This window comes from Erythrolamprus reginae, chromosome 7, assembly GCF_031021105.1.
Source record: "Erythrolamprus reginae isolate rEryReg1 chromosome 7, rEryReg1.hap1, whole genome shotgun sequence".
NCBI classification, from domain to species: domain Eukaryota; kingdom Metazoa; phylum Chordata; class Lepidosauria; order Squamata; family Dipsadidae; genus Erythrolamprus; species Erythrolamprus reginae.
This window is the reverse complement of record NC_091956.1, coordinates 70,528,021-70,555,572: the sequence shown is the minus strand read 5'-3', so window position 1 is coordinate 70,555,572 and position 27,552 is coordinate 70,528,021. Positions and strand designations below refer to the sequence as shown.

Sequence of the window (27,552 nt, the reverse complement as noted above, 5' to 3'; positions counted from 1 at the left end):
GTATTGCAGCTGGTTATTTTGGACATATTGAAAACATAATTTGAAAACAGAGGTGGCACGCAGAGCCATATCTGCTGGCACACGAGCCACTGTCCTAGCTGAGCTCCAATGTGCATGTGTGTGCCAGCCAGCTTATTTTTGGCTCGTACAGAGGCTCCGTAAGGGCATTTTTGGCTTCCAGAGAGCTTCCCGAGGGATAGGGGAAGTGTTTCTACCTTCCCCTGGCTCCAGGGAAGCCTTTGGAGCCTGGGGAGGGTGAAACACAAGCCTACTGGGCCCACCAGAAGTTGAAAAACACGTCATTTCCAGCCTCCAGAAGGCCTCCAGGGGGGAGCTGTTTTCACCCTCCCCAGGCATTGATTTATGGGTGTGGGCACTCACACATGCATGATAGCACCCACCCACACTCTTTCGGCACCTGAGGAAATAAAGGTTCGCCATCACTGCTATAGGCTATTTAGCATGTGTATGCATGATGCTTATAAGAACTGAAGTAAAACCAATATAATAAAATCCTTAAACATATTAACAATCAAGCTATATGTATCAGAGTGTGACATCAAGGCAGAAGTAACTGTTTTTATCTTCTTTTCTTTTCCAGAAGTTAAATATTTGTCTAAAAATATCCAAAGAACTGGAAGATTATGTTAGCCTAGGGAGAGCATATCAAACATTAGCTCGGGTCCTTTTAAGGTAGGTTGACTTATTCTTGTCTTGCTATCGTTTTAATTTAATTCAGCTTTGGAAATTGTAAGACATTCTTGTTTTGTATGACTGGCAGGCTATATTTCGTTTAGACATCTTAATTGTTAGTATATAAAATTAAGATACCTTATGATTTTTTAATACATATTATTATTTTGCAATATTAAAGAGAATTGAAAGTTACATCATTTGGGGCACTCAAAAAGCTTAAGCCAGCAAGTGAAAAACAGAATATCTTGCCAAAACTTGCAGGTTAAACAATTTTAAAATTTAATTTAATTTAATTTAATTTTTTAATTTATTCAACTTCTATACCACCCAATATCGTAGGACTCGGGCGAGTTACAACAATAAAAAAACATGCTTCAATGAAAATGCTATCATATAATATTTCCTTAGACTTTAGTATTCTAACTTATTTTTTCAAGTTAAAAAAACAGTTTTATGTTATTCATGGAACTAAAAATAAAGCTAGGAAGCCTCAAAATCTGTACGCAAGCATAGTAATTTCTTGAATTTCCAAGATGTTTCCAGCTATATAGCAGTTTAAATGTAGGCTTTTAGTTAAGAAATGCCTACACTGGATTTACAGATTATAGTACTCTGATAAGCCAGTGTTTTTCAACCAGTGTGCTGCGGCACACTAGTGTGCCGTGAGACATGGTCAGGTATGCCATGGGGAAATTAAACATGGGTCCCCAAACTATGGCCTGCCGCCAGCCACCTCCATTTGAACATAAACATTCCCATCACAATCCCTCCAGCTATCAGCGACAGGGAGAATGGAGGCACAGGGAATGCTCACTGACCAATCATCTTCTAGAATTCATCCCAACCACTAGCGATGAACCACTAGCAGGCTGCCTCTTATCCACACCCGCCTGGGCTGCCGCGCACCTGTCATTGTGTGGCCACGGCGAGTAGTTGAAGCTGCTAGTCCACCTCATGGTCCCGATTTCTAATCCTGGCTAGGACTGGAGGTCAGTGTTGCCACCACTAGATGAAGCCTCAGCCTCAGCTGGTTATGTCTATCCTGATGGTGTATATAGATATTGTTAACTACATGTATAATATGTACTGTGTTAGTGTCATTTTGTGTCATTTTGGTTGGTGGTGTGCCCCAGGATTTTGTAAATGTAAAAAATGTGCCGTGGCTCAAAAAAGGTTGAAAATCACTGTGATAAGCAATATGGGTTTAGCCCACAGATAAACAAATTGTCTTCAGTGAGGTGGAGGAGTGATATTAAATGGTCAAAGCACAGACACTTGGTGAGAAGGGAGATTAGCAATCTATTATTGGTGTCTAAATTTAGAAATATGAAATCCGGCTATTAGGCCATGATCTTTAACAACAGCATCAATGATAGGCTTTCTCTTTATGTGAAAAACAGAAAATCAATGTATTAAGTGCTTTTTCCACATTGATTGATTGATTGATTGATTGATTGATTTTATTCATTTGTCCAATACACAATACATATGGAAGAGAATACAGTGGTCCCTCGATTATCGCGAGGGTTCCGTTCCAGGACCCCTCGCGATAATCGATTTTTCGCGAAGTAGCGGCGCGGAAGTAAAAACATCATTTGCGCATGCGCGCCATTTTTTTTCATGCAGATGGTGGGGTTTGCGTGTGGGAGGTGGGGAAGACCCTGGGAAGGTTCCTTCGGCCGCCTAGCAGCTGATCTGCTCGGTAGCGCAGCAGCAGCGAGGAGCCGAAGATTGGAGTTTCCCAGCCGCCCACGCAAAGGGGAAACCCCATCTTCGGCTCCTTGCGCTACGGAGCAGATCAGCTGCTAGGCGGCCGAAGGAACCTTCCCTGGGTCTTCCCCGCGGCCTCGGATCCTCGCTGATGCCCGCCCGCCGTTTGCCGCTCGCCTCGTTGGCTCGCCTCGTTCCCCCGCCTTGTTCACCCCCCCCCCGCTCCATTCGCCCGCCTCGTTCACCCCCCGCTCGCCTCGTTCGCCCCCCCGCTTGCCTCGTTCACCCCCCCGCTCGCCTCGTTCGCCCCCCCGCTTGCCTCGTTCACCCCCCGCTCGCCTCGTTCGCCCCCCCCGCTTGCCTCGTTCACCCCCCGCTCGCCTCGTTCGCCCCCCCCGCTTGCCTCGTTCGCCCCCCCGCTCGCCTCGTTCGCCCCCCCGCTCGCCTCGTTCGCCCCCCCCGCTTGCCTCGTTCACCCCCCGCTCGCCTCGTTCGCCCCCCCGCTTGCCTCGTTCGCCCCGCCTCGTTCGCCCGCCTCGTTCACCCCCCCCGCTCCATTCGCCCGCCTCGTTCACCCCCCGCTCGCCTCGTTCGCCCGCCTCGTTCGCCCGCCTTGTTCACCCCCCCGCTCGCCTCGTTCGCCCCCCCCGCTCGCCTCGTTCGCCCCCCCCGCTTGCCTCGTTCGCCCGCCTCGTTCACCCCCCCCCCGCTCCATTCGCCCGCCTCGTTCACCCCCCGCTTGCCTCGTTCACCCCCCCGCTCGCCTCGTTCGCCCCCCCCGCTTGCCTTGTTCACCCCCCGCTCGCCTCGTTCGCCCCCCCGCTTGCCTCGTTCACCCCCCGCTCGCCTCGTTCGCCCCCCCCGCTCGCCTCGTTCGCCCCCCCCGCTTGCCTCGTTCACCCCCCGCTCACCTCGTTCGCCCCCCCGCTTGCCTCGTTCGCACCCGCCTCGTTCACCCCCCCCCGCTCCATTCGCCCGCCTCGTTCACCCCCCCGCTCGCCTCGTTCGCTCGCCCCGTTCACCTGCCGCTGTCGGGACACCCCCCCACCCCAGTACCTTTGAATCCCGCCGCTTCTGCTGGATACGGGCGATGGGGGGGGGCGAGCTGCCACAGCCCTGGCTTCCGCGCCGCTGGTCCCACCCACCGCCCGTATCCAGCAGAAGCGGCGGGATTCAAAGTGCTGCGGTGGGGGGGGGCTGTCGGGACAAGGAGCGAGGGGGCTGCGAAGGGGCGCACGCGGCAGAGCTCCGGCGGAGGAGAGGTGGCGGGGAGAAGCTCTCTCTCCCTCCCCCCCTCCCCCGGAAAAAAGAAAGCAGCCCCAGCCAAAGACGCCCAGCGAGAAAGAGGCCTCCGAGCCGGACTTGTTGCTTCTGCCTGCCAAGAGAGCCGGGCGTGGACAGCAGCCGAGAAAAGTCGGCGAGGAGGTCTCTTTCTCGCTGGGCGTCTTTGGCTGGGGCTGCTTTCTTTTTTCCGGGGGGGGGGAGGGAGAGAGAGCTTCTCCCCGCCACCTCTCCTCCGCCGGAGCTCTGCCGCGTGCGCCCCTTCGCAGCCCCCGTCTTCAATTCGCCGTCTCTGGCGGGGCGGAGCCTCCCACGCGCTCCCGAGGCCGGCGTGCTTTTTAAATGTGACGCTTTCCTTTCCTGCATCAGCCAGCAAAGCCGGGCAGTCGGCTTTGCTGGCTGGAGAAGCGAGCGATCTGGGGCTGCGTAGTTTTGCGCAGGGGGACAGGGGGACAGGGCAGTCCCCGCCGCCTGTGTCCCCGCCGCCTGTGTGCTCGCCTTGTGCCGTGGGGGGGAGGCGATGGAGGTCAGGGGTTTTCAAGCAGCCGCCTCCCCCCCCCCCCACAGAGATACCAGAAGCCGGGGACGGGCGGCAGGGGCATGAAGGATCTCACCACCGGCCTCGGGAGCGCGTGGGAGGCTCCGCCCCGCCAGAGACGGCGAATTGAAGACGGGGGCTGCGAAGGGGCGCACGCGGCAGAGCTCCGGCGGAGGAGAGGTGGCGGGGAGAAGCTCTCTCTCCCTCCCCCCCCCCGGAAAAAAGAAAGCAGCCCCAGCCAAAGACGCCCAGCGAGAAAGAGACCTCCTCGCCGACTTTTCTCGGCTGCTGTCCACGCCCGGCTCTCTTGGCAGGCAGAAGCAACAAGTCCGGCTCGGAGGCCTCTTTCTCGCTGGGCGTCTTTGGCTGGGGCTGCTTTCTTTTTTCCGGGGGAGGGGGGGAGGGAGAGAGAGCTTCTCCCCGCCACCTCTCCTCCGCCGGAGCTCTGCCGCGTGCGCCCCTTCGCAGCCCCCTCGCTCCTTGTCCCGACAGCCCCCCCCACCGCAGCACTTTGAATCCCGCCGCTTCTGCTGGATACGGGCGGTGGGTGGGACCAGCGGCGCGGAAGCCAGGGCTGTGGCAGCTCGCCCCCCCCATCGCCCGTATCCAGCAGAAGCGGCGGGATTCAAAGGTACTGGGGTGGGGGGGTGTCCCGACAGCGGCAGGTGAACGGGGCGAGCGAACGAGGCGAGCGGGGGGTGAACGAGGCGGGCGAATGGAGCGGGGGGGGGTGAACGAGGCGGGCGAACGAGGCAAGCGGGGGGGCGAACGAGGTGAGCGGGGGTGTGAACGAGGCAAGCGGGGGGGCGAACGAGGCAAGCGGGGGGTGAACGAGGCGGGCGAATGGAGTGGGGGGGGGGGTGAACGAGGCGGGCGAACGAGGCGGGCGAACGAGGCAAGCGGGGGGGGCGAACGAGGTGAGCGGGGGGTGAACGAGGCAAGCGGGGGGGGCGAACGAGGCGAGCGGGGGGTGAACAAGGCGGGCGAACGAGGCGGGTGAACGAGGCAAGCGGGGGGGCGAACGAGGCGAGCGGGGGGTGAACGAGGCAAGCGGGGGGGCGAACGAGGCGAGCGGGGGGGTGAACGAGGCAAGCGGGGGGGCGAACGAGGCGAGCGGGGGGTGAACGAGGCAAGCGGGGGGGGCGAACGAGGCGAGCGGGGGGTGAACGAGGCAAGCGGGGGGGCGAACGAGGCGAGCGGGGGGGTGAACGAGGCGGGCGAATGGAGCGGGGGGGGGTGAACAAGGCGGGGGAACGAGGCGAGCCAACGAGGCGAGCGGCAAACGGCGGGCGGGCATCAGCGAGGATCCGAGGCCGCGGGGAAGACCCAGGGAAGGTTCCTTCGGCCGCCTAGCAGCTGATCTGCTCCGTAGCGCAAGGAGCCGAAGATGGGGTTTCCCCTTTGCGTGGGCGGCTGGGAAACTCCAATCTTCGGCTCCTCGTTGCTGCTGCGCTGCCGAGCAGATCAGCTGCTAGGCGGCCGCTCGAGAGCAAGAGGGGGAGAGATAGAGAAAGAGAGAGAAGGAAAGAAAGAGATGAGAGAGGGAGGAAGAGAGTGTGAGAGAGGAAGAAGCAACATAGAGAAAGAGGGGGAAGACCCAGGGAAGCCTCTGCCCGGCGGGGAAACTCCACCATCTACGCATGCGTGGAAGGGCACGCATGCACAGATGGTGGAGTTTACTTCCGGGTTGAAAACTCGCGATATAGCGTTTCGCGAAACTCGAGATCGCGAAACTCGAGGGATCACTGTAGACATGAAGTAATATATATAAAGATAATATGTAAAAATAGAGAAGATATATAAAAGGAAGAAAATATATATGATATATGAGATAAAGGAAAGACAATTGGACGGGACGAAAGGCACACTGGTGCACTTATGCACGCCCCTTACTGACCTCTTAGGAACCTGGAGAGGTCAATCGTGGATAGTGTAAGGGAGAAATGTTGGGGGTTAGGGGTTGACACTATTGAGTCCGGTAATGAGTTCCAGGCTTCGACAACTCGATTGTTAAAGTCATATTTTTTACAGTCAAGTTTGGAGCGGTTAATATTAAGTTTGAATCTGTTGCGTGCTCTTGTGTTGTTGCGGTTGAAGCTGAAGTAGTCATTGACCGGTAGGACGTTGCAGCATATGATCTTGTGGGCAATACTTAAATCGTGTTTTAGGCGTCGTAGTTCTAAGCTTTCTAGTTCTAAGCTTTCCACCTCAGTGGATACATGCCATATCTTTTTGAGGGTTGCTTCCCATTTGGCAAGAAGGAAGCAATGATACCCAGGAATACAAAGGGAAGCTAGAGTTGGCAGTTCTGCCAAATCTTTGCTTTGGTAATAATTGAATCATTGACAACCATTTGCGGATTAGACAATACTAATCATTCTCCCAGAAAAAAGCTGACTGAAACGGTGCAAATCTTCAGCAATAAACTTTGTAGAGGCTCATTGGACAGATTCCTTTGGGATCCTGTAGACTTCTCAGAGCCTTTAATCATGAGTTAATTTTTCGCTGCATAACTACAGTTCTTTTATGCTGCAAAAACTACAAAAAAAATTCTCTTATTTACTGTTAACATGCTGTGAGCATTCTTCCTCAGAATTAATTTTTAAGGTAGTTGATATAATGATAATTGTTATTTGACAATTTAAGTTGTCAAAGAAAATCACTACCCCATTTTCTCTCTTTTATTGCTTCCTTTTATTTTTAATTCATACCTGTTTACCCTCAGACTTAATTGTGCAAATGAATGATTCATTTTGGAGCACTGCACAAGTCCTATTGAAATAAATGAGGTTGGTACAGAATAATATAATTGTACATAGTGTATATATTTGTGTAAATTAAACTTCTTTTAAATTATGGAGATTTAGATTTGATATTACAACAGATGCCCATATGCCGATGCAATTTTTGTTTCAACAGAGAGACTGCATTTTTTAGAATATAACGTCTCAAATTGAACTGAATTTCATAATTCTAACATCCCATAAGACCTCCTGATTTTTTATGTAAAGAACTAGGATTTTATTATATAGTTCTACTGTCTTTATTTAGCTCCTGCAAGCTTCCTCACACACTTCCAATATTTTAGGATAATTGCAAATGCAATAGTTCAAAAATATGGAAACATCCTGGGTCCAAATGTTTGAGAAATACTGACTTGTGCATATAAACTTCCAATTTATTATACGTAAACTCGAGTGATAAAATAGGATGTTCAATGACTAAAATAGATTTAATATATTGTTTTTTCAAGTTTTTCTTAGACATTGGTTGGATTGGGAAATTATTTCAATTTCAATTTGACAATTTTTTTACAATGAAAAGGAGGACTAAAAAAATTAAGAAAAAAGTACAGTGTAAATAAATGAAGCATTTATGTCATTATGAATAAATAAAATTAATATTTAAAACTAAAACTTTACTAACAAAAGTGGTAAAACTTTACTAAATCTATGTTTAAATTATTTTACACTTGCGTTGAAAACAGGTTTGTATAAAATTGAATTAATGAATTGTATTTACCTGAGTATAATATTCACTGAGAAAGAAAGAAATTTGTATTTCCGTTAGAAGTAAACACGAAATTTTATTTATTTATTTATTTATTTATTTATTCATTCATTCATTCATTCATTCATTCATTCAATTTTTATGCCACCCTTCTCCTTAGACTCAGGGCGTCTTACAACATGTTAGCAATAGCACTTTTTAACAGAGCCAGCGTATTACCCCCACAATCCGGGTCCTCATTTTACCCACCTCGGAAGGATGGAAGGCTGAGACAACCTTGAGCCGGTGATGAGATCTGAACCGCTGATCTTCAGATCTACAGTCAGCTTCAGTGGCCTGCAGTACAGCACTCTACCTGCTGCACCACCCCGGCTCACTATAATATAGAGGCAATGGTGGGAGACAAGTGCGAGACACGTGAAGTTCTCCTGTGCCCTGTGCATGCATTTCATATTCGCGTCTTTCAGAACTGTACCATCACATGACCCATAACAGTTCGGCACGGCATCTCAGAATATAGAGATTAACAGATTAATTTTAAAATATCAAAAAGGAGGACAAGTAGGAGGACACTTTCTGAGGAAGGACAGAACCTACAAAAGGAGTGTCCTCCCTAAAGAAGGACAATTGGTCACCTTAATATTTTGCTTAATTCTGAATTAATTAAAAATTATGAATTATTCATAATTACTTTGTGTATATAAAGATGGCCCATTTTAACAATATAAAGAGGTCACATAGAAGAACTTTCTTCAGATCTAGTTTCATTGTAAAAGTATATATTGTTTTTTAACATATTCCAAATGTTTTTATTTTTTTTTAAATACTTTTTATCTTCAAAATTTACAATTATTTCTAATCACTGTATTGTGGTGTTGGCAGATGATAGATAGATAGATAGATAGATAGATAGATAGATAGATAGATAGATAGATAGATAGATAGAGATAGATAGATAGGAAGATAGAAAGATAGATGGATAGGGATATACCACAGATATTTCTTATGGCTAATAACTTCTGCATTGTAACATAAGTTCAAATTTCTCTGAAACTATGGCTTCACTCACTTAAGGGGTAGATTATATTTATTTCTATATAAAATAAAAGTAAGGGTTTTTTAAATACAAGGTAGAAACTAGGCAGAATATTATTGTTTAATGCTATTTTTGCAGAGTTTGATTTTTTCTTTATTGTTTCTCAAACTTCTTCAATCGTATTTTAATTTTGTAGCAGAGTTTTACACTCATGGCATAAGAAAAACCTCTGTAGGAGCATATTTTCTTGTGATTATTATTCTTATTAATTCCTCCCCCACCCTTTTGCTTTATTGAAATTTAATGGTCTAGTAGCATCCTTATTTTTTAATAAATAAAATGTGGAATCTAATCGGGCAATCTCAAAAACTATCCAAATATCCTCAAAAAACATTTCTATTAATTCATTGCATTTTAAAAACAACACCTTTATTCATTTTCTCCTGTCACTGGTTCCATTTGACTTATTACTTTTCAGCTCCTAGCCCACAAACATGGCGGCACAATCAACAACCCCCTTGGTAGCGGTTTCATCTCCGTTCTATTTGATTTCTTCACTCTGAGTAAATGATTAAGATTTCATGCATTGGTTCAACCAAAATCTATGTTCACTCAACCACATCCTTTATTGATTACTTCTACTGCAAACAGTAGGCCAAGTGTGATATACATAATTGGACAGTTGTCAGGGGATGTGGGTGTTAACAGTCCTGTTTTCCCAATTGGAAACTGGAATCACCTTGATACACAAATATTCTCCACAGTTCCATTCTCATTCTTTGGACCGAAGAGTTCTTTCCTCAGAATATATGTTTTTAACTCTCTAAGGCCTGGTTGAATGAATCTAGTGATTATACCATATAATATGTTGTTCAAGTTGCACCTGTGCACTGCATATAGAAAACTGGAAAAAACTGGAATTAATATTTGTGTAACATTTTAACCTTGTTCTTTAACTTGTGTGAATCAGTTCAGGTCTTCTGTGTGGAAATGCTTGATTTTCTTCCTCTGAAAGAAAAAATAGCTCTTCTTTAAACTTTAGAAAACCTTTGACATGCAGCAAATGTTTGCCATGCATTTTATATCCTCGTAATATATGATGGCCTTTTTCTTTCCAAAATGTAGTGAAATAAAATAAAACCAATACATTTTATTGCAATATTTTAAAATGCATTAGTTTTAATCTCATATAATTTTTAATCTACAGTTCAAAAATGAAAGAAGAATTTACTTTTAGTTATAGATAGCATTATATCTATAACTAAGTTAGCTACTGAATTAGTTTCCTTCACTTTAATCTGGTGAACATATTAAAAAAACAGCATTAGAGTCTCATAGAGACTTATGTTTGCATGCAAGATTCAAGCATGATACATTTTTATTTTTGTATCTACCATTTTTCTCCTGTATTTTAAATAAAAAGTTCCTTTGCAATTACAAATACATATTATTTTTCATATCATTTTTATATTCATATAGAAGTTGGGGTTTGTTTGTAGCTTCATATTTTTTCATCTGAACCATTGCACTGGGCCCTCAGGTTCAAGGCAAGTATTTAACTCATATTTATTCATAAATAGGTTTGACTATATTGTAATACTGATGAGAGAAGTGTTGTTAATATAGCTTTTTTTATTAAAAACAAAACTGATTATTGGAGATGATGCATTACAAGTCAGTGTAACAGTGGTAGGTAGTACAGTGTTCCCTTGATTTTCGCGGGTTCAAACTTCGTGAAAAGTCTATACCACGGTTTTTCAAAAATATTAATTAAAAAATACTTCGTGTTTTCCCCCCTATACCACGGTTTTTCCCACCCAATGATGTCATATGTCATCACCAAACTTTTGTCCGCCTTTAATAAATATGTTTTTAATAAACTTTAATAAATAACCCTGGTGAGTAATAATATAAATGGTTGCTAAGGGAGTGGGAAATTGCAATTTAGGGGTTTAAAGTGCTAACGGAAGGCTTGTGATACTGTTCATAGCCAAAAATAATGTATTTACTTCCGCATCTCTACTTCGCAGAAATTCGACTTTCGCGGGCGGTCTCGGAACGCATCCCCCACGAAAATCGAGGGAACACTGTATAAGATTATCAATTAAAAAGTAGTCATTATATTTTGAAATAATCTATCCTATATGTTGCAGTTTATCATTTTCTTCTGTATTGGACTCATACTTATATTCTATAACTTTTCAAAACAAGGTTACATATACAGATTGTTTGGTGGATCTTCAGTTATATTCTTATGTAATGTAATGAATTTCTTCAATAAATATTTGGTCCTTAGTCAGGGAAGAAAAGATGAAGCTATTACATATTTGGAAATGTTCATGGTCATTGCCAAGAATATTCAACAGAGTGAAAGTCTTGTGGATGCTTATACATTCCTCGGAAACATTTATAATGAAAGTGTAAGTATTAATTTAATAACATATATTCAGTATACTATTATATCAGATGGAAACAGCATTAATCTATATGTAATGTTAAAACATTTTACCACCATGTATGATATCTGCAATCTGAATATATTGTTGCTGAATTTTCAGATTTGTTTACTCCATTGTAATAATAATAAATCCTAGATATTTTACACATTTTTAAATATTTCAGTTTTTATTATATCTATCTACCTATCTATCTATCTATCTATCCATCCATCCATCCATCCATCCATCCATCCATTCAATTTTTATGCCGCCCTTCTCCTTAGACTCAGGGCGACTTACAACATGTTAGCAATAGCCCTTTTTAACAGAGCCGGCATATTGCCCCCACAATCCGGGTCCTCATTTTACCACCTCGGAAGGATGGAGGGCTGAGTCAACCTTGAGCCGGTGATGAGATTTGAACCGCTGACCTACAGATCTTCAGTCAGCTTCAGTGGCCTGCAGTACAGCACTCTACCTGCTGCGCCACCCTGGCTCTATTAAAATTGGCTCAATTTTTAAAAATATACTAATAAGTTAGGCACTTTGAATCACAGATTCTAGTTGAAGCAAAGTAGTGAACAGTGTGTACAGTATATCAAAATTGTTACTTTAGGCTGATATTATGTGTATGTGTGTTAATTAAGACTGAATTAGCCTCAGTAACTTTTGGCCTTCAGATGCTTTGGAGAATAGCTTGACTCCCTCTTCTTTGTGATAAACCCTGAGATTTTGGAACACTGCTGTCATGTCTCCCCTAGTCCTTTTCATTAAACTAGACATACCCAGTTCCTGCAACTGTTCTTCATATATTTTAGCCTCCAGTCCCTTAATCATGTTGGTTACTCTCCTCTGCACACTCTTTCTAGAGTCTCAACATTTTTTTAATATCGTGGTGACCAAAACTGGATGCAATATTCCAGGTGTGGTCTTACCAAGGCATTATAAAGTGGTGTATAGTGGTAGAGTGCTGAGATTGCTAAAGGATGATCTTATCTTTATGATCTATAAAGCCCTTCATGGCATGGGACCAGAATATCTCCGGGACCGTCTTCTGCCGCACGAATCCCAGCGACCAGTTACGTCCCACAGAGTTGGCCTTCTCCGGGTCCTGTTAACTAAACAATGTTGTTTGGCGGGGCCCAGGGGAAGAGCCTTCTCTGTGGTGGCCCCAACCCTCTGGAACCAACTCCCCCCAGATATCAGAGTTGCCCCCATCCTCCTTGCCTTTCGTAAGCTCCTTAAAACCCACCTCTGTCGTCAGGCATGGGGGAATTGAGATATTGCCTTCCCCCTAGGCTTATAAAATTTATGCATGGTATGTCTGTATGTATGATTGGTTTTTCTTAAATTGGGATTTTTTACATTACTTTTAATATTAGATTTGTTTATATTGTCCTTTTTACTGTTGTTAGCCGCCCCGAGTCTGTGGAGAGGGGCGGCATACAAATCTAATTAATAAATAAAATAAATAAATAAATCTGTGTTTTATTGTGAGACTAAAATAAGCAGATTTATTATCTAGAATATAAACATTTTTTGTTCCCACAGGGTTTTTCCATTTGAAATTACTTATACTATTATGTTTAATTGCTAGCTTGAATACTAACTTGACTTGATGATGTTTTATTTATTGTAATTTTACTTTCTTATATTTTATATTAATAATACTTGAACTGTTTGATTAACAGATCATATCAAGTGTTTTCTATATTCATTCTACTTAATTGTATTACACATAAATATAAATAAAATTCTGCAGAAGTAAATGTATTCATTCAGACTGGAGTTAATAATTTTTCCAAAGAGTTTGGGGCAATATGCTGTATATGTTTCTTTTCTTTTCACATGCATTGTGGTCTTTTAGCAAATCTTGACATAGGTTGGACAGAAAGGTACGAATAGTCTAAGACTCTAAGCCAGTGATGGCGAACCTATGGCATGGGTGCCACAAGTGGCACGCAGAGCCATATCTGCTGGAACGTCAACCGTTGCCCTAGCTCACCTCCAACATGCGTATGGGTGCTGGCTCACACAGAGGCACTGGAGGGCATTTTGGCTTCCAGCAGGATGGAGGAGGACGGTTTTACCCTTCCTCAGCTCCAAGGAAATCTTTGAGCCTGAGGAAAGTGAAACATGAGCCTACTGGACCCATCAGAGGTTGGGAAGTAGGCTGTTTTCATCCCCCAGAGGGCCTATAGGGGGCAGGGAAAACAGTTTTCACCCTCCCCAGGCATTGAATTATTGAATTCCTCTTTTGGCACCCGAGAAAAAATGGCTCGCCATCACTGCTCTAAGCCATCACTGATCAGTTGAGATTTGAACCAAGTTCTCCATTCATGGCCATCATTCTAAGTTCTATTAAGAGAGCTTTTCACTTCTCTTCTCTCCTCTCCTCCCCCTTCCCCTTCTAGCCTCCTTTCCTCTCCTCTGCCCTTCCCTGCCATTCCTCTACTCTCCACGGGTGGGTTCTAACTTATCTTGCTGCCGGTTCACTTCCTCCTATGTCAGCATGCTCACATTGCACATGCGCGGTGCCAAAAAACCAGCTTCTGCACATGCGCAGAAGCCAGAAATAAAATGGTATAATAAAATTATCACAGATAATCCCCACTCGGTTAAAGACCTTGGTATACTAATAACAAAAGATTTAAGTTCCAAAGCCCACTGCAACAATATAGCCAAGAAGGCTTCAAGATTTGTAAACCTAATCCTACGTAGCTTCTGCTCTGGCAATCTCACACTACTTACCAGAGCCTACGAAACTTTTGCCAGACCCATCCTCGAATACAGCTCATCTGTTTGGAACCCATATCGCATTTCAGACATTAACACCCTTGAAAATGTCCAAAGATACTTCACCAGAAGAGCCCTTCACTCCACCACTCGAAATAGAATACCCTACGAGACTAGACTTTCAATCCTGGGCCTAGATAGTTTAGAACTAAGACGCCTTAAACAAAATCTAAGTATTGCCCACAAGATCATATGCTGCAACGTCCTGCCTGTCGGCGACTACTTCAGCTTCAACCACAACAACACAAGACCACACAACAGATTTAAAATTAATATTAACCGCTCCAAACTTGACTGTAAAAAATATTACTTCAGCAACCGAGTTGTCGAAGCGTGGAACTCATTACCGGACTCCATAGTGTCATCCCCAAACCCCCAACACTTTACCCTTAGATTATCTACGGTTGACCTATCCAGATTCCTAAGAGGTCAGTAAGGGGCGAGTACAAGTGCACTAGAGTGCCTTCCGTCCCCTGTCCTATTGCTCTCCTATATCTCCTATACCTTTCTTCTATTCCTATATCTCTTCTTCTATTCTTTCATTGATATGTTCTATTACTATATCTTCTTTTCTATTCTTTCTTAGATATATCTTACTATGAGTATCTCCTCTATAACCTTCATCATGTATTTTACTATGTGTATATAGATATATACCCATTAAAACCCTCATTGTGTATTGGACTAACTAACTAACCAACTAACTAACTAACTAACTAACTAACTAACTAACTAAATAAATAAATAAATAAATAAATAAATAAATAAATAAATAAATAAATAAATATAATGCCGCCGAGCTGGTTCTGAGGCATGGCCATCTGGCCATCACTCCCGTTTCAACAAGTGGGTGGAAATTCCCACTACCAGTCAGAACCAGGAGCAACCCACCTCTGCTCCCCTCTTTCCTTTCCCATCCTATCCAATCCTATCCCATCCCATCCTTTTCCAAAGGTCACATGACATTTAAATGACACCCTGAAAGTCCATTCCTGGACAAAGACTTCAGTTTTAATTTCATATTTCCTTCCTCACCTCAATCATTGCAATTCTTCATTGGAATCATGGAAGCTGCAAGTGAGAATCTTGGAATGTTGAAGCATGTTTCTTTTTTCTAGGGGAATTACAGCAAGGCCTGTGAATATTTCAGTCTGGCTTTTGAAGGAGCAAGTGTTCTCTCCGATTTGGCCCACATGAGTGAAATCAAGGTATATTGTGGCATCGGAAAAGCTCATAGCTTGATGTTGAAAATTAACACTCACATAGAAGCTGCAAATCCCATCAACCTCGAGTGCCTGCTGGACTGGAAAGAAAATAGAAGTGACATGTGCGATGACCCTTTTGCAGTGGGTAAGATACACATTATGAAACACATTAGTGTTGCATTGTCCTTACGGTTAAGTCAGTTTTTGCATAGTTTTATTAAATTACTTGCTGAGTTAAACTGATTGATATATCCATGCCTCTATAGAGGTAGGACATACTATTAGTTTGCAACCTTTTATTAAGCATTATTCAACAAAATAGTAGGCTGCCATTTTCAGCTTAAAGTTCCTGATATTGGCTCATTTTTACTCTAAACATTTTAATTGATAGATGGGAGAATTTTAAATGAGTACGGAGGAAAAACTCATTTTGCTCTCCGATACTTAAAAGATAATTTTACAACATTGTAATTTTAAACCTAGAAAAATTAACTAAAATTATTAGATGATATATTGGAAGGAAATGACAAATTCATGAAAACTTATAAACTTATTGAATACAGTATATTCAGTACAATACAATATTATATAGGTATAAGACCTCAATTGAGCCCAAAATTTATGTTGCTAATGCTTCATTTTTAATTTTGCCTTTACATGGTGAAACAGTAGTTTGGTGCCTTCTGGATCTGTTAGTAATGAATGCTAAAAATGAAGAAAGTAAGACTTTTCTCCCAGTTCTTTCTGAGAAGCATGTATTTATTTATTTGTGTATAAAGTCTAATAATCCACAGAGAAAATGAAAGATAATTCAGAGGGGAAATGAGAAATGACTCATGGCCATTTTGTTTTTCTATTTCTGATATTCCCTCTTTCTTTCTCTTTATATTTCTTCTACTTATTCCTTCCTCACTCTTTGAAAAAAATTATAATAAATTACCGTTTCTTCTCCTCTACAAATTACTTTGCCCTCCATAATAATATCTTCAACCAGTTCGTTTCTTTTACATTTTCATATTCTTGAGCGACGAGGAATGTGCTTCTCTTTTGCCCATGATGGAAAATGTAAGAACGTTAATTAGAAAGAAGAGTTTAGATCAAATGCATGGAACTTACTCATTTGGATAGAGTAGGAATAAATTCATTCAAACAATTGGACTAGCCTTTCTGTACTTTCATTTTGTAGGACTTCCACACTCAATATTTAACATATAATTGGTGGAATAGTTGATCTATATATCTGTATATGTTCCAAATGACTTAGAATATTTTTGAAGAAAAACAGACTAGAACACGATGTTGTGAACTCTGTTTTCCCAGAATGAGGCTATCACCTTACATCTGTGAAATAATATATACTCTGTTGCTGCCCACTAGGCCACCTCCAAACCCTAAACCAGTTTCTTCCTGGTATTTCAATGCTAGAGCGCATTGGGTGATATTTAATATTTAATGATGCCTGCGTGTTGGAGTGAATGCACAATGCACACATATATTTTATTTATGCCTTTTTTATTATATAAAAATTATATTGGATGAACCAAAACAAGCGAGCTGGTTATCTAAAATGTGATCTCCCCAAAGGCCTTGTTAAGAAAATGTAAATTTAGGTGATTTTTTTTTAAGTCAAGTCACCTGGGCCAACACATAGCTGAGATATCTTACAATTACCTACCTACTAATTTCTTTACGGTTACAGTAAAATACGTGTGTGCATATGTTTATAAAAAACAATGGTTCCCTTTTCACATTTCATACTAAGCAAGAGATGTCACACTTTTCCTTTTCTGTATTGTTCAATTCTGAAGGGAGTAGAGGTATTAGCTCTTACCGTTATACGCAGTTCGTCAAGAAACTAATTGCAAAAGAATTGCTAATATTAATATAAAAAGCAACAGGTGAGGTCAGGTTTTTTGCAAAGATCAAAACCGGAATCAAAAAAGTGTAAATGGAAAATGTAGGTGACCTGCAAATAAACTTTTTGTTTCTTACATTATAGTACATAATTTATATAAATGAATGCCTAATTTGATAAAGAATGCTCCAGAAAAATTAATGTTAGCATTCTCTTATAATGTAAATTAAACTATATTTTGCTGTGATAAACACTGGCCGATTCGATTATGTACAGAAGATGAGAATCCTGATGTCAGAAGCTGACACTGATTGTTGATCTTGTGTGCTATTAATTACTCCTGGAACAATTCTAATTTTCATTTTAGATAGATTAAAGAGAAGATGCCCCTGCAGAATGAAGTATCGCGGAAACCGTAGGGTTAAAGTGGACTGTATTTTTAGGCTGTATTCTGTTGACTTGCTGTGTAGGGAGAGACTAAGCAGTCCTGGCTAATGACTTGTAGGTACCGAATCCTCAGGTCTCTCAGGTGGTTTCACTCGACCAGTTTCAGCAGAATGATGAAAAGACTGAGATAAAATAAACTGACAGTTGCTACTCATCGCAGGCAGCAAGCTGTACCCCAGCAGCTGAGACCCTGGGAGCCCTCTTTTTGAAACAAAGGCTTACACTGCAGTGAGCAATGAACTCCACATACAAAATTTGAAGGGGAAAAAAAAGAGAGAGAGAGAGAGAGAGATTGGCAGCTGGTGACCTTAGGAGGAGGGAAAGAAGGAAAACTGTGAAACACAGCAATTTGGGGCTAATTAGAAGCCATTCCCATCTACTTAATACCAACCCCTTAAGCAGCAAACACTTTTTCATCTTACTCTCACTGCTTCACATGACATTATATTCCAATCGCTACCCTCCCACTGGCTGACTCAGTGCCCACAAATGAATACACTGCAGTTCAAGAATGCAATAATTGAATTGGGGCAAAAGAAGAAGAAAAATGGAGCTTTTACCGAGCAGATCTATTCTTGAAGATACTACTGTAGTATTTGTAGAGCTTGGATAAACAGAAATAAATAATATTGGCAGAAATTGGCAAACAAATATATATATTCATCTTTCTAGCGAAATAAATTAGAATACAGTGTTCCCTCGATTTTTGCGGGGGATGCGTTCCGAGACCGCCCACGAAAGTCAAATTTCCACGAAGTAGAGATGCGGAAGTAAATACACAATTTTTGGCTATGAACAGTATCACAAGCCTTCCCTTAACACTTTAAATCCCTAAACTGCAATTTCTCATTCCCTTAGCAACCATTTAGATTATTACTCACCATGTTTATTTATTAAAGTTTATTTAAAAAAATATTTATTAAAGGCGGACGAAAGTTTGGCGATGATGTATGACGTCATCGGGTGGGAAAAACCGTGGTATAGGGGAAAAAACAAAGTATTTTCTAATTAATATTTTTGAAAAACCGTGGTATAGCCGTTTCGCGAAGTTCAAACCCGCGAAAATCGAGGGACCACTGTATTCCTATTATGTTATTTTTTTTTCTGACAAAAATGCTTTAAATATAGTAACAACCACAAAAACAGAGTTGTTGGAAGGGACCTTGGAGGGACTTCTAGTCCAACCCTCTGGTTAGGCAGGATTTATCTAGTAAAGCTACACTACTTCAGACAAATGATTATCCAACATCTTCTTTAAAACTTCTAGTGTTGGAGTATTCATAACTTCTGGAAGCAGAAGTTCCACTGGTTCCACTGTCAGGAAATTTTTCCTTAGTTCTAAGTTCCTTCTCTCCTTATCATTGTTATCGTTTGGCAGTGCCTAGGAGAAGAGCCTTCTCTGTGGTGGCCCCGCCCTAAGGAATGAACTCCCTCTGTAGATGCATACCGCCCCCTCCCTCCTGGTCATTCGTAAAACTCTGAAGTCCTACCTCTACCAGCGGACATGGGGACCATGAGCCACGAGATTGTCTCCAGCCAATATGAATGATTGAATTGGATGAATGTGGATGGCTGTATAAGGGTTTTTTTTAGAATTTTTATTAATTTGAATATGTCTTTTTATAATAATTAGATTTCTTCACATAATTGTCTGCATTTACAATATTGTATGCCGCCCTGAGTCGCTTCGAGACTTTGAGAAGGGTGGCATAGAAGATAGATAGATAGATAGATAGATAGATAGATAGATAGATAGATAGATAGATAGATAGATAGACAGACAGACAGACAGACAGACAGACAGACAGACAGACAGACAGACAGACAGACAGACAGACAAATTTAGTTTGAAAAAATGGGCACAAAATGGGACTGTTTTCGCCTTCTAATTATCCAATCTACCATGACTGGAGGAGGAATTCTGGGAGTTGAAGCCCACTAGTCTTAAAGCTGTCAAGTTGGAAGACCCCTGGGATAGGGATTGGGGTGCAAGGTATTCAAATTTGGCAAATTTAAGACTTATGGACTTCAACTCCTATTCCTGAGCTAGCATGACTGGAATTCTGGGAGTTGAAGTCCACAAGTCTTAAAGCTGCCAAGTTTGTTGTTGTTAATGGTGAGTATTCTGAACAGAGACTGGTTACAAGCGGTGTGCCACAAGGGTCTGTTCTAGGTCCTATTCTTTTTAATATATTTGTGAGTGATATAAGGGAAGGTTTGGTAGGGAAGGTTTGCCTATTTGTCGATGACTCTAAAGTGTGCAATAGGGTTGATATTCCTGGGGGCGTCTGTAATATGGTGAACGATTTAGCTTTACTAGATAAATGGTCAAAGCAATGGAAACTGCAGTTTAATGTTTCCAAATGTAAAATAATGCACTTGGGGAAAAAGAATCCTCAATCTGAATATTGTATTGGCAGTTCTGTGTTAGCAAAAAGTTCAGAAGAGAAGGATTTAGGGGTAGTGATTTCTGACAGTCTCAAAATGGGTAAGCAGTGTGGTCGGGCGGTAGGAAAAACAAGTAGGATGCTTGGATGCATAGCTACAGGTATAACAAGAAGAAAGAGGGAGATTGTGATCCTGCTGTATATAGCACTGGTGAGACCACATTAGGAATACTGTGTTCAGTTCTGGAGACCTCAGCTACAAAAAGATATTGACAAAATTGAACGGGTCCAAAGACGGGCTACAAAAATGGTGGAAGGTCTTAAGCATAAAACTTATCAGGAAAACTTAATGAACTCAATCTGTAGAGTCTGAAGGACAGAAGAAAAAGGGGGGTCATGATCGAAACATTTAAATATGTTAAAGGGTTCAATAAGGTTCAGGAGGGAAGTGTTTTTAATAGGAAAGTGAGCACAAGAACAAGGTTTGCTCAGAAGCAGTTGTTGAGGGACTATATCGATTTTTTAAATCCCAAATATACAATATATGTTATATCATCCAAGCTACTAGACAGTAAAATAAAAATATTTATCTCTTAAAAAGCCATGACAGATTACTTTTCACAAGACTTCTTCTATATATTTTTTTTCCTACTAACTGCCTCCATTTAAAAAATATAACTTCCATTAGTTAATTTGAATCCTCAAAATCAGATACCCATTTTAAATAAAGTTAATAATTTGGTACTTTTTTAATGATAGAATTTTCAAACAATAACTTGGCACAATTTTTAATACTTTGATTCATCTTGTGTCCACTTAATCATATTTCATGGCAAGGAGAATAACAGCTTTTGAGGTAGAACCCTACCATCTATATAGCAAGTGTTCTTTTTCTGTTACTATCTTTTTACCCTCCATTCTTTTGACCCGAAGGTGCCTTTTTAAAAGGCAACTGGATTGTTATTTTCCATGAGGAAGAAGGAGCTGTTTTGCTTCTTCTTCAAGAAGTTCCTTTGCCAAATTTTCCTCCCTACTTGTTTTGCTTTTATTCAACCTAACATGTGTCCCGTTATACTGTATTTTTGTTCTCCAGTTCTAGTGCTAGGACATACTTAGCCACTTAAATGGGGAATGATAATGGGAAAAATAGGAATATAGTACTTTCAGACATGCATTTCATATTTGTTGGCAGATAAATTTATCTAGAACAAACAAAGCTAACAAATAAGAAACATTTCTCTGAAAGCATATACAGTATTCTTATTTTCCTTATTTTTTTCCCATTGAAATAGCTAAGTATGTCCTAGAATAGTGTCATCCCCAAACCCCCAACACTTTACACTTAGATTATCTACAGTTGACCTATCCAGATTCCTAAGAGGTCAGTAAGGGGCGAGTACAAGTGCACTAGAGTGCCTTCCATCCCCTGTCCTATTCCTCTCCTATATCTCCTATACCTTTCTTCTATTCCTATATCTCTTCTTCTATTCTTTCATTGATACGTTCTATTACTATATCTTCTTTTCTATTCTTTCTTAGATATATTTTACTATGAGTATCTCCTCTATAACCTTCATCATGTATTTTACTATGTGTATATAGATATATACCCACTAAAACCCTCATTGTGTATTGGACAAAATAAATAAATAAATAAAAAATAAATTTGAAAAGTGTTGCTCATCAGAATGATCTGTATATGTCCTGCATTTCATAATACAGTTTATTTACAAAACAAAATATTTGTATTGATCTTGAAAATAGGAAAAGGGGGATGTCTTAAAATAAACAATAAAAGACTTAAGGTGTATGTAAAATCAAATATGCAACTTAAACATAGGAAAAGCTAATAAGGTTTTGAATAAGAGCGTTCAGGTTGATTGATACAGTAATTTTAGCTTTTGTTACAGCAAATATTTAGCTCATTATCATTTTTAATAGCATCTTGTAGAACAAGCCTTTTTCTGATATGCAGAAAATACTATTAAATTTCTTTGCATAGATACATTGTTGTGACATGCAATAACTACTTGAATATAAAGGCGGATTAATAATTTAAGAGGTGTTAACAAATTAGGGCCATCATTAAAAATACTTTGAATCATTTTGTAGAAAAATCAGATTGAGGTAATGCTTTGCTCTTATGATAAAGAATTACAGCATTAATTCTGCAAAATGAACTTATTGCTCCTATTTGTCTCCAAAACCCTGGAGCATTAAAAGACAGGAAGAATGAAATGATCATTGCATTTTTTTTTCCAGGCATAGCAGCTCTAATATTTCCATCATGGTTTCATAGTTACAATAGTTTCCACAGATGGTAAAGGAAAAGGCCACCAACATAATTTTTCCCTTTGTTTTGCTATTCCTGTTTTATGAAGTCAAGTCACAGTTTGTAATAACATATTGGGAATTTTGCTTGTACAGCATTCTATGCTGGATATACACCGACATTTCTTTGCCTTTCTTTTGGAAATAGCAGTTGTTTCAGATTATAATTTACTTAGTTTTATTTGCATACCTTGCCCTTGGGAATATATCTATTCCTTCAGTCAGACTTCAAAATCAGATACGTTTTAGAACTCGGTATTTATTATGTATTAAGAAAGAAAATCAAAAGCTAGCTTATGCTGAGAGAGATTGTTGTTCTATATACCTTGGTAATGAATATATTGATAGTGACTTTGTTTTGTGGAAACAAGTAAAGCTGTTGTTTTTTTCTTGCATCATTTTACATCATCTGCTCTACTGCCTAATTCCTTCAGCTCCAGGGAACAAGGCCTTTTTTGTGATGGCATTACATGTCTGCAATGCTCTTTTTGCAATATTCACCTAGTGCCCATTTGTTTGTTAAGCCTCGAGCAATTGTTATCTCATTCCTACTTTGTCATTTGATTAAATGTTTCTTCTTTTATTTTTTTTCTGTACTTGTGATTGTATTTGATTGTGAACGTTTGTAATCGATGGTTTTTATTATTGTAAAAAATAATTTGAATTACCCTTGGCAAATATCTCCTTGATTTACTGGGTTCTCATATATGTGAGAGAGTTTGGGATTAATTTTTCTTAATTCAAGCACTTTTTGAAAAAGTAAGGAATAATGGCAGAGATCTTTGTAGCCACTTATCTGCTTAAATAATGTAGTAAATAAATAAGATCTACAAAAAAATGAGATCTGTGTAGGCCAAGGATATCAAGCAGGAAATTATGTTTTTATCTGCTGAAATGAATTGAAAACCTGGAATTATAACTGAATAAAATTTGCCCCTTGAAAATAAATATGTTTAGAATATGTAATCTGTTTTAATTTCTGTTGATAAATCCTACTCACAAAATATAAAAACTATTAAATTATATGAATAGAATTCACATGCTTTCCAGTTTTTTGGTATTATGTTTATATAAATGCATCTTTCTCAGTCAGAAATATTTTGTAACATAAGTAGTCAAATAATTCAGCACTTTAATAAATACTCAAGTCTGAAATAACAATTTATATTAGAGACAGTTTTTGTAATTTGGGGGTAGAGAAGTAAATACTGTATCCCAATTTAAGCTTCTTTAATAATTGGTTTTTTTGGACTTGGATACATAATTTACATTTGCTGAATATTTTATTTCGTAAATACCTACTGTGATTTATGTGGGAATTCTAAAAACTGCAGATTGGAAAACTTAAGAACAGAAGCAAGGATACATTAAGGCTTTCAAGATACCAGTTCAATTAACAGTATTTGTATTTTACTAAATACTGGTGTATTATTTCTAGTTGCCTCCAGCCAGATCAATGATGAAAAAATTTAAAAGACTGAAAATCGAAATGCATCAGATTATTAGCATTTTTAACCACTGTTATTCTTGTGATCAGCAGGAATATATGGAAGGCTTTGTGCTACAATAAAGACAGTAGCATTACTGAACCATTTCCAAAAAACAACACTGCAGTTTATTTTTATAGCTTTCTTTAGCTAAAATGTCATGCAAACTGTTCTTCAGGGAGTAGTCAGCTAAGTTCAGTGAGCTTTTTGGATAACAGCTTTGTACAAGTGCCAAGTCTTTTTTTTTAATGTGGAATATTGCACAAAATTCCTGACATATGTGGTTCAGACTTATCTTACTACTCTAAATACTGAAATAACTTAAAACGCTGGTTGTGAAGCAGGCAACTGTGACCCCTGATTCATTACATCCAAGACCTATTACTGTATACAACTGGTTTTGCAGCTCTGAAAAAAATACATTCATTTTTATTGTTATTTCTCTATCTTGAATTTCTCTATCTTCATTTTAGAACAGAACAGAATAGAATTCCTTATTGGCCAAGTGTGATTGGACACATGAATTTGTCTTTAGTGCATATGCTCTTAGTCAGTAATGGGCAGCCAAAATTTTTACTGCCACGCTGTGGGTGTGGCTTATTTTGTGGGTGTGGCTTAATGGTCATGCGACTGGGTAGGAGTGGCTTGCCGGCCATTAGTTCAGGTGGGAGCGGCTTGAACGATCATCATCGTTCAAGTGAACTGTTAAATCCTCGACTTACAACCTTACCAGTGTCGTTTGCTGGTGTGACAATTTGCTTCACGTTTCTCGCGCTCTCCTTCCTGGGTCTCCCCCCGCCTCCGTCTGGGTAGCTAGGCGAACAGATGCTGCCAAAAGCATAAATGCTGCCAGCGGTGCTTCCAGACACGCCTTCTGCTTGCATCTCATGTGGGAGGTGGCCGCATGAGGCTGGAGGGGAGCCGCACAGGAGAGAGGGAAGCTCGTCCGAGGCCAGGAAGGAGGAAAGAGGAAAAAAGCAAGGAGTGCAGACACAGCAGCAAGGGAAAAAGGAGAGCCAAGGCGAGACCAGTAATCCAGGAAGTGACAGCAGCCGATCAGCTGGAGCTGCGCAGGCATCTTCATTCCCGCCAGTGGAACTGCGTTCCACCCCGTCCCGCCTGCTGCCCACCCCTGCTCTTAGTGTACATAAAAGAGGGGGGGAGAAAATCTGCATTATGAAATATCTCAACTTCCTGTATGTCTTAAGCCATCCCAGATTTTCCCCCAAAATTAATTAATTCATATCTATTATAAAAACAATGTAGTCAAGTTTATACAGGTAGTCACATCCAGTCTAATGCCTTTCTCGATATATTTGTGAAAAATATATTCCATAAAGTCTCTTCAGCTGGAAAACTTTACATTCCATAACTGGAATTTCTGAAATAAACTAACTTTCAGCAGTGGCCCTAAGGGGACTTAAATTAAACTATAGTTTTCATCTCTCTAGCTATCAAAGCAACCCAGGCATGTAAAATTTAACTGGTTATATGGCTTTAAGATAGGAGCATCCTCTTACATTCACACATTGGTTATCTGAAACTCAAACTCTTGTTTGGAAAAGATGTAGTTTTAAAGAAATATGAAATTAATAATTAATATTCTCTTGTCAGTTACATTTTCACAAGTTATACATCAAATCCAAGTTTCTTTTGGACTACATTACTGTCCAAAAGTGTGCCCCAATTAATCTCTCTATCAGAACAACTAAATTTGTGCACAACATGTTGTTCATTTTATTTTTCCCATGTATCATGTTCTCAGCTAATAAAACAAACAAGCCAGAGCAACTTATATTTTTCTCAGCTTCTTTTTATCATCTTATCATATCTCTCTTCTCTCTTCTCCCCCTCTTCCTCTCACTCCCCACCAAAATAACTAGCATTAGGTGTGGCGCAAAAGTAGCAACGAGCAACAGCCATTATTTGCAATCCATCTTTTGTGGAAGGCATCTGGGTTAAATTAACACGTTTACCAAATTCATAAAACTGGAATAGAGGAATCCCTCGTTCTTGCTGAGGATATTGTTGTAAAGAAAAGATCTTAGTTGCTTCAGAACTAGAACTCTCTGAAATATACCCCCTGTAATTACAAAAAGCAACTTGGGCATCCTCCTCGATCCACAGCTGACATTGGAACATCATCTTTCCGCTGTGGCGAGGAGGGCGTTTGCCCAGGTTCGCCTGGTGCACCAGTTGTGGCCCTATTTGGACAGGGAGTCATTGCTCACAGTCACTCATGCCCTCATCACCTCGAGGTTCAATTACTGCAATGCTCTCTACATGGGGCTACCTTTGAAAAGTGTTCGGAAACTTCAGATCGTGCAGAATGTGGCCGCGAGAGCCATCGTGGGGCTTCCTAGATTCGCCCACATTTCTGCAACACTCCGCGGCCTGCACTGGCTACCAATCGGTTTCCAGTCACAATTCAAAGTGTTGGTAATGACCGCCTTCTACCGCACGAATCCCAGCAGCCAATAAGGTCCCACAGAGTTGGCCTTCTCCGGGTCCCGTTGACCAAACAATGTCGTTTGGCGGGCCCCAGGGGAAGAGCCTTCTCTGTGGCGGCCCCGGCCCTCTGGAATCAACTCCCCCCAGAGATTAGAACGACCCCCACCCTCCTTGTCTTTCGCAAATTACTCAAGACCCACCTTTGTTGCCAGGCATGGGGGAGTTAGGATATTCCTTTCCCTAGGCCATTACAAGTTATGTATGGTATGTTTGTGTGTATGTTTGGTTTTTTATAATAAGGGTTTTTAGTTGTTTTATTAAATTGGATTGTTACATGTTGTTTTTTATCATTGTTGTTAGCCGCCCCGAGTCTGCGGAGAGGAGTGGCATACAAATCCAATAAATAATAATAATAATTAAGACAAGTTAGGATATTTAACTTTTGAGTGTTTTAATCAGATATGTTTGATTAAAACAAATTAAGTCCAAATTTATTTATATTTTTAGAAGCATGCTTATAAGTATTTTAGAACTTACAGCTGAGAGCTCCTATATCAAAGCAAAAATGTTCCAGCTTAAAACTATTCGGCATATTTTTCTTCCCACAAAGTATCACACCACACATACTTCACAAACATTATTTGATTCCAAACCATGCCAGCAGGCTTTTGGAATTGATGATGGCATGTACAGCAGTAATATCATTTGTCAGTTGTCAACTAAAATGTTTCTGTCAGAGGCTGGATCAGGACAGAGCTGATAGAAACACATACATAGCAGATAGTTAAAACAAATTAGGGATTTTATTCCTGATGCTATACTTATCTTAATAAAGTAGCATTATTTAATAGCGACTGCGAAAGAGACCTCGGAGTCTTGGTGGACAATCAACTAAACATGAGCCAACAATGTGCAGCTAAAAAAGCCAACACAATCCTAAGCTGCATCAACAGGGGAATACACTCCAAGACCAGGGAAGTCTTAATACCACTCTACTACGCCCTGGTCCAACCACACCTGGAGTACTGTATTCAGTTCTGGTCACCACACTTCAAAAGAGACATTGAAACTCTGGAGAAGGTGCAAAAAAGAGCAACCAAGATGATTAAGGGACTGGAAACCAAGACTTACAAAGAGAGACTGAGGGAACTGGGCATGGATAGCCTAGAGAAAAGGAGGGCCAGAGCGCACATGATAGCAGTCTACAAGTATACGAGGGGATGTCACAGAGAGGAGGGGATCACTTTATTCTCCAGGGCACCAGAGGGCCAGACGAGGAACAACGGCTGGAAGCTGACCAAGGAGAGATTCAACATGGAGATAAGGAGGAACTTCCTGACGGTCAGAGCGATCAGCCAATGGAACAACCTACCAGCGGACATTG

The 27,552-nt window shown here is 41.1% G+C and overlaps 1 protein-coding gene across 2 annotated transcripts in view; it reads left to right on the top strand.

Annotated features, from left to right (window-relative positions):
• TTC29 (tetratricopeptide repeat domain 29) overlaps positions 1 to 27,552 on the top strand; it is a 110,232-nt gene that overhangs the window by 68,530 nt on the left and 14,150 nt on the right. For both annotated transcript variants that reach the window (XM_070757775.1, XM_070757774.1), the window contains exons 8-10: positions 602 to 693; positions 11,068 to 11,191; positions 15,124 to 15,355. In XM_070757775.1, coding sequence (XP_070613876.1) covers positions 602 to 693; positions 11,068 to 11,191; positions 15,124 to 15,355 — 448 coding nt within the window. The remainder of the gene's footprint in view (positions 1 to 601; positions 694 to 11,067; positions 11,192 to 15,123; positions 15,356 to 27,552) is intronic.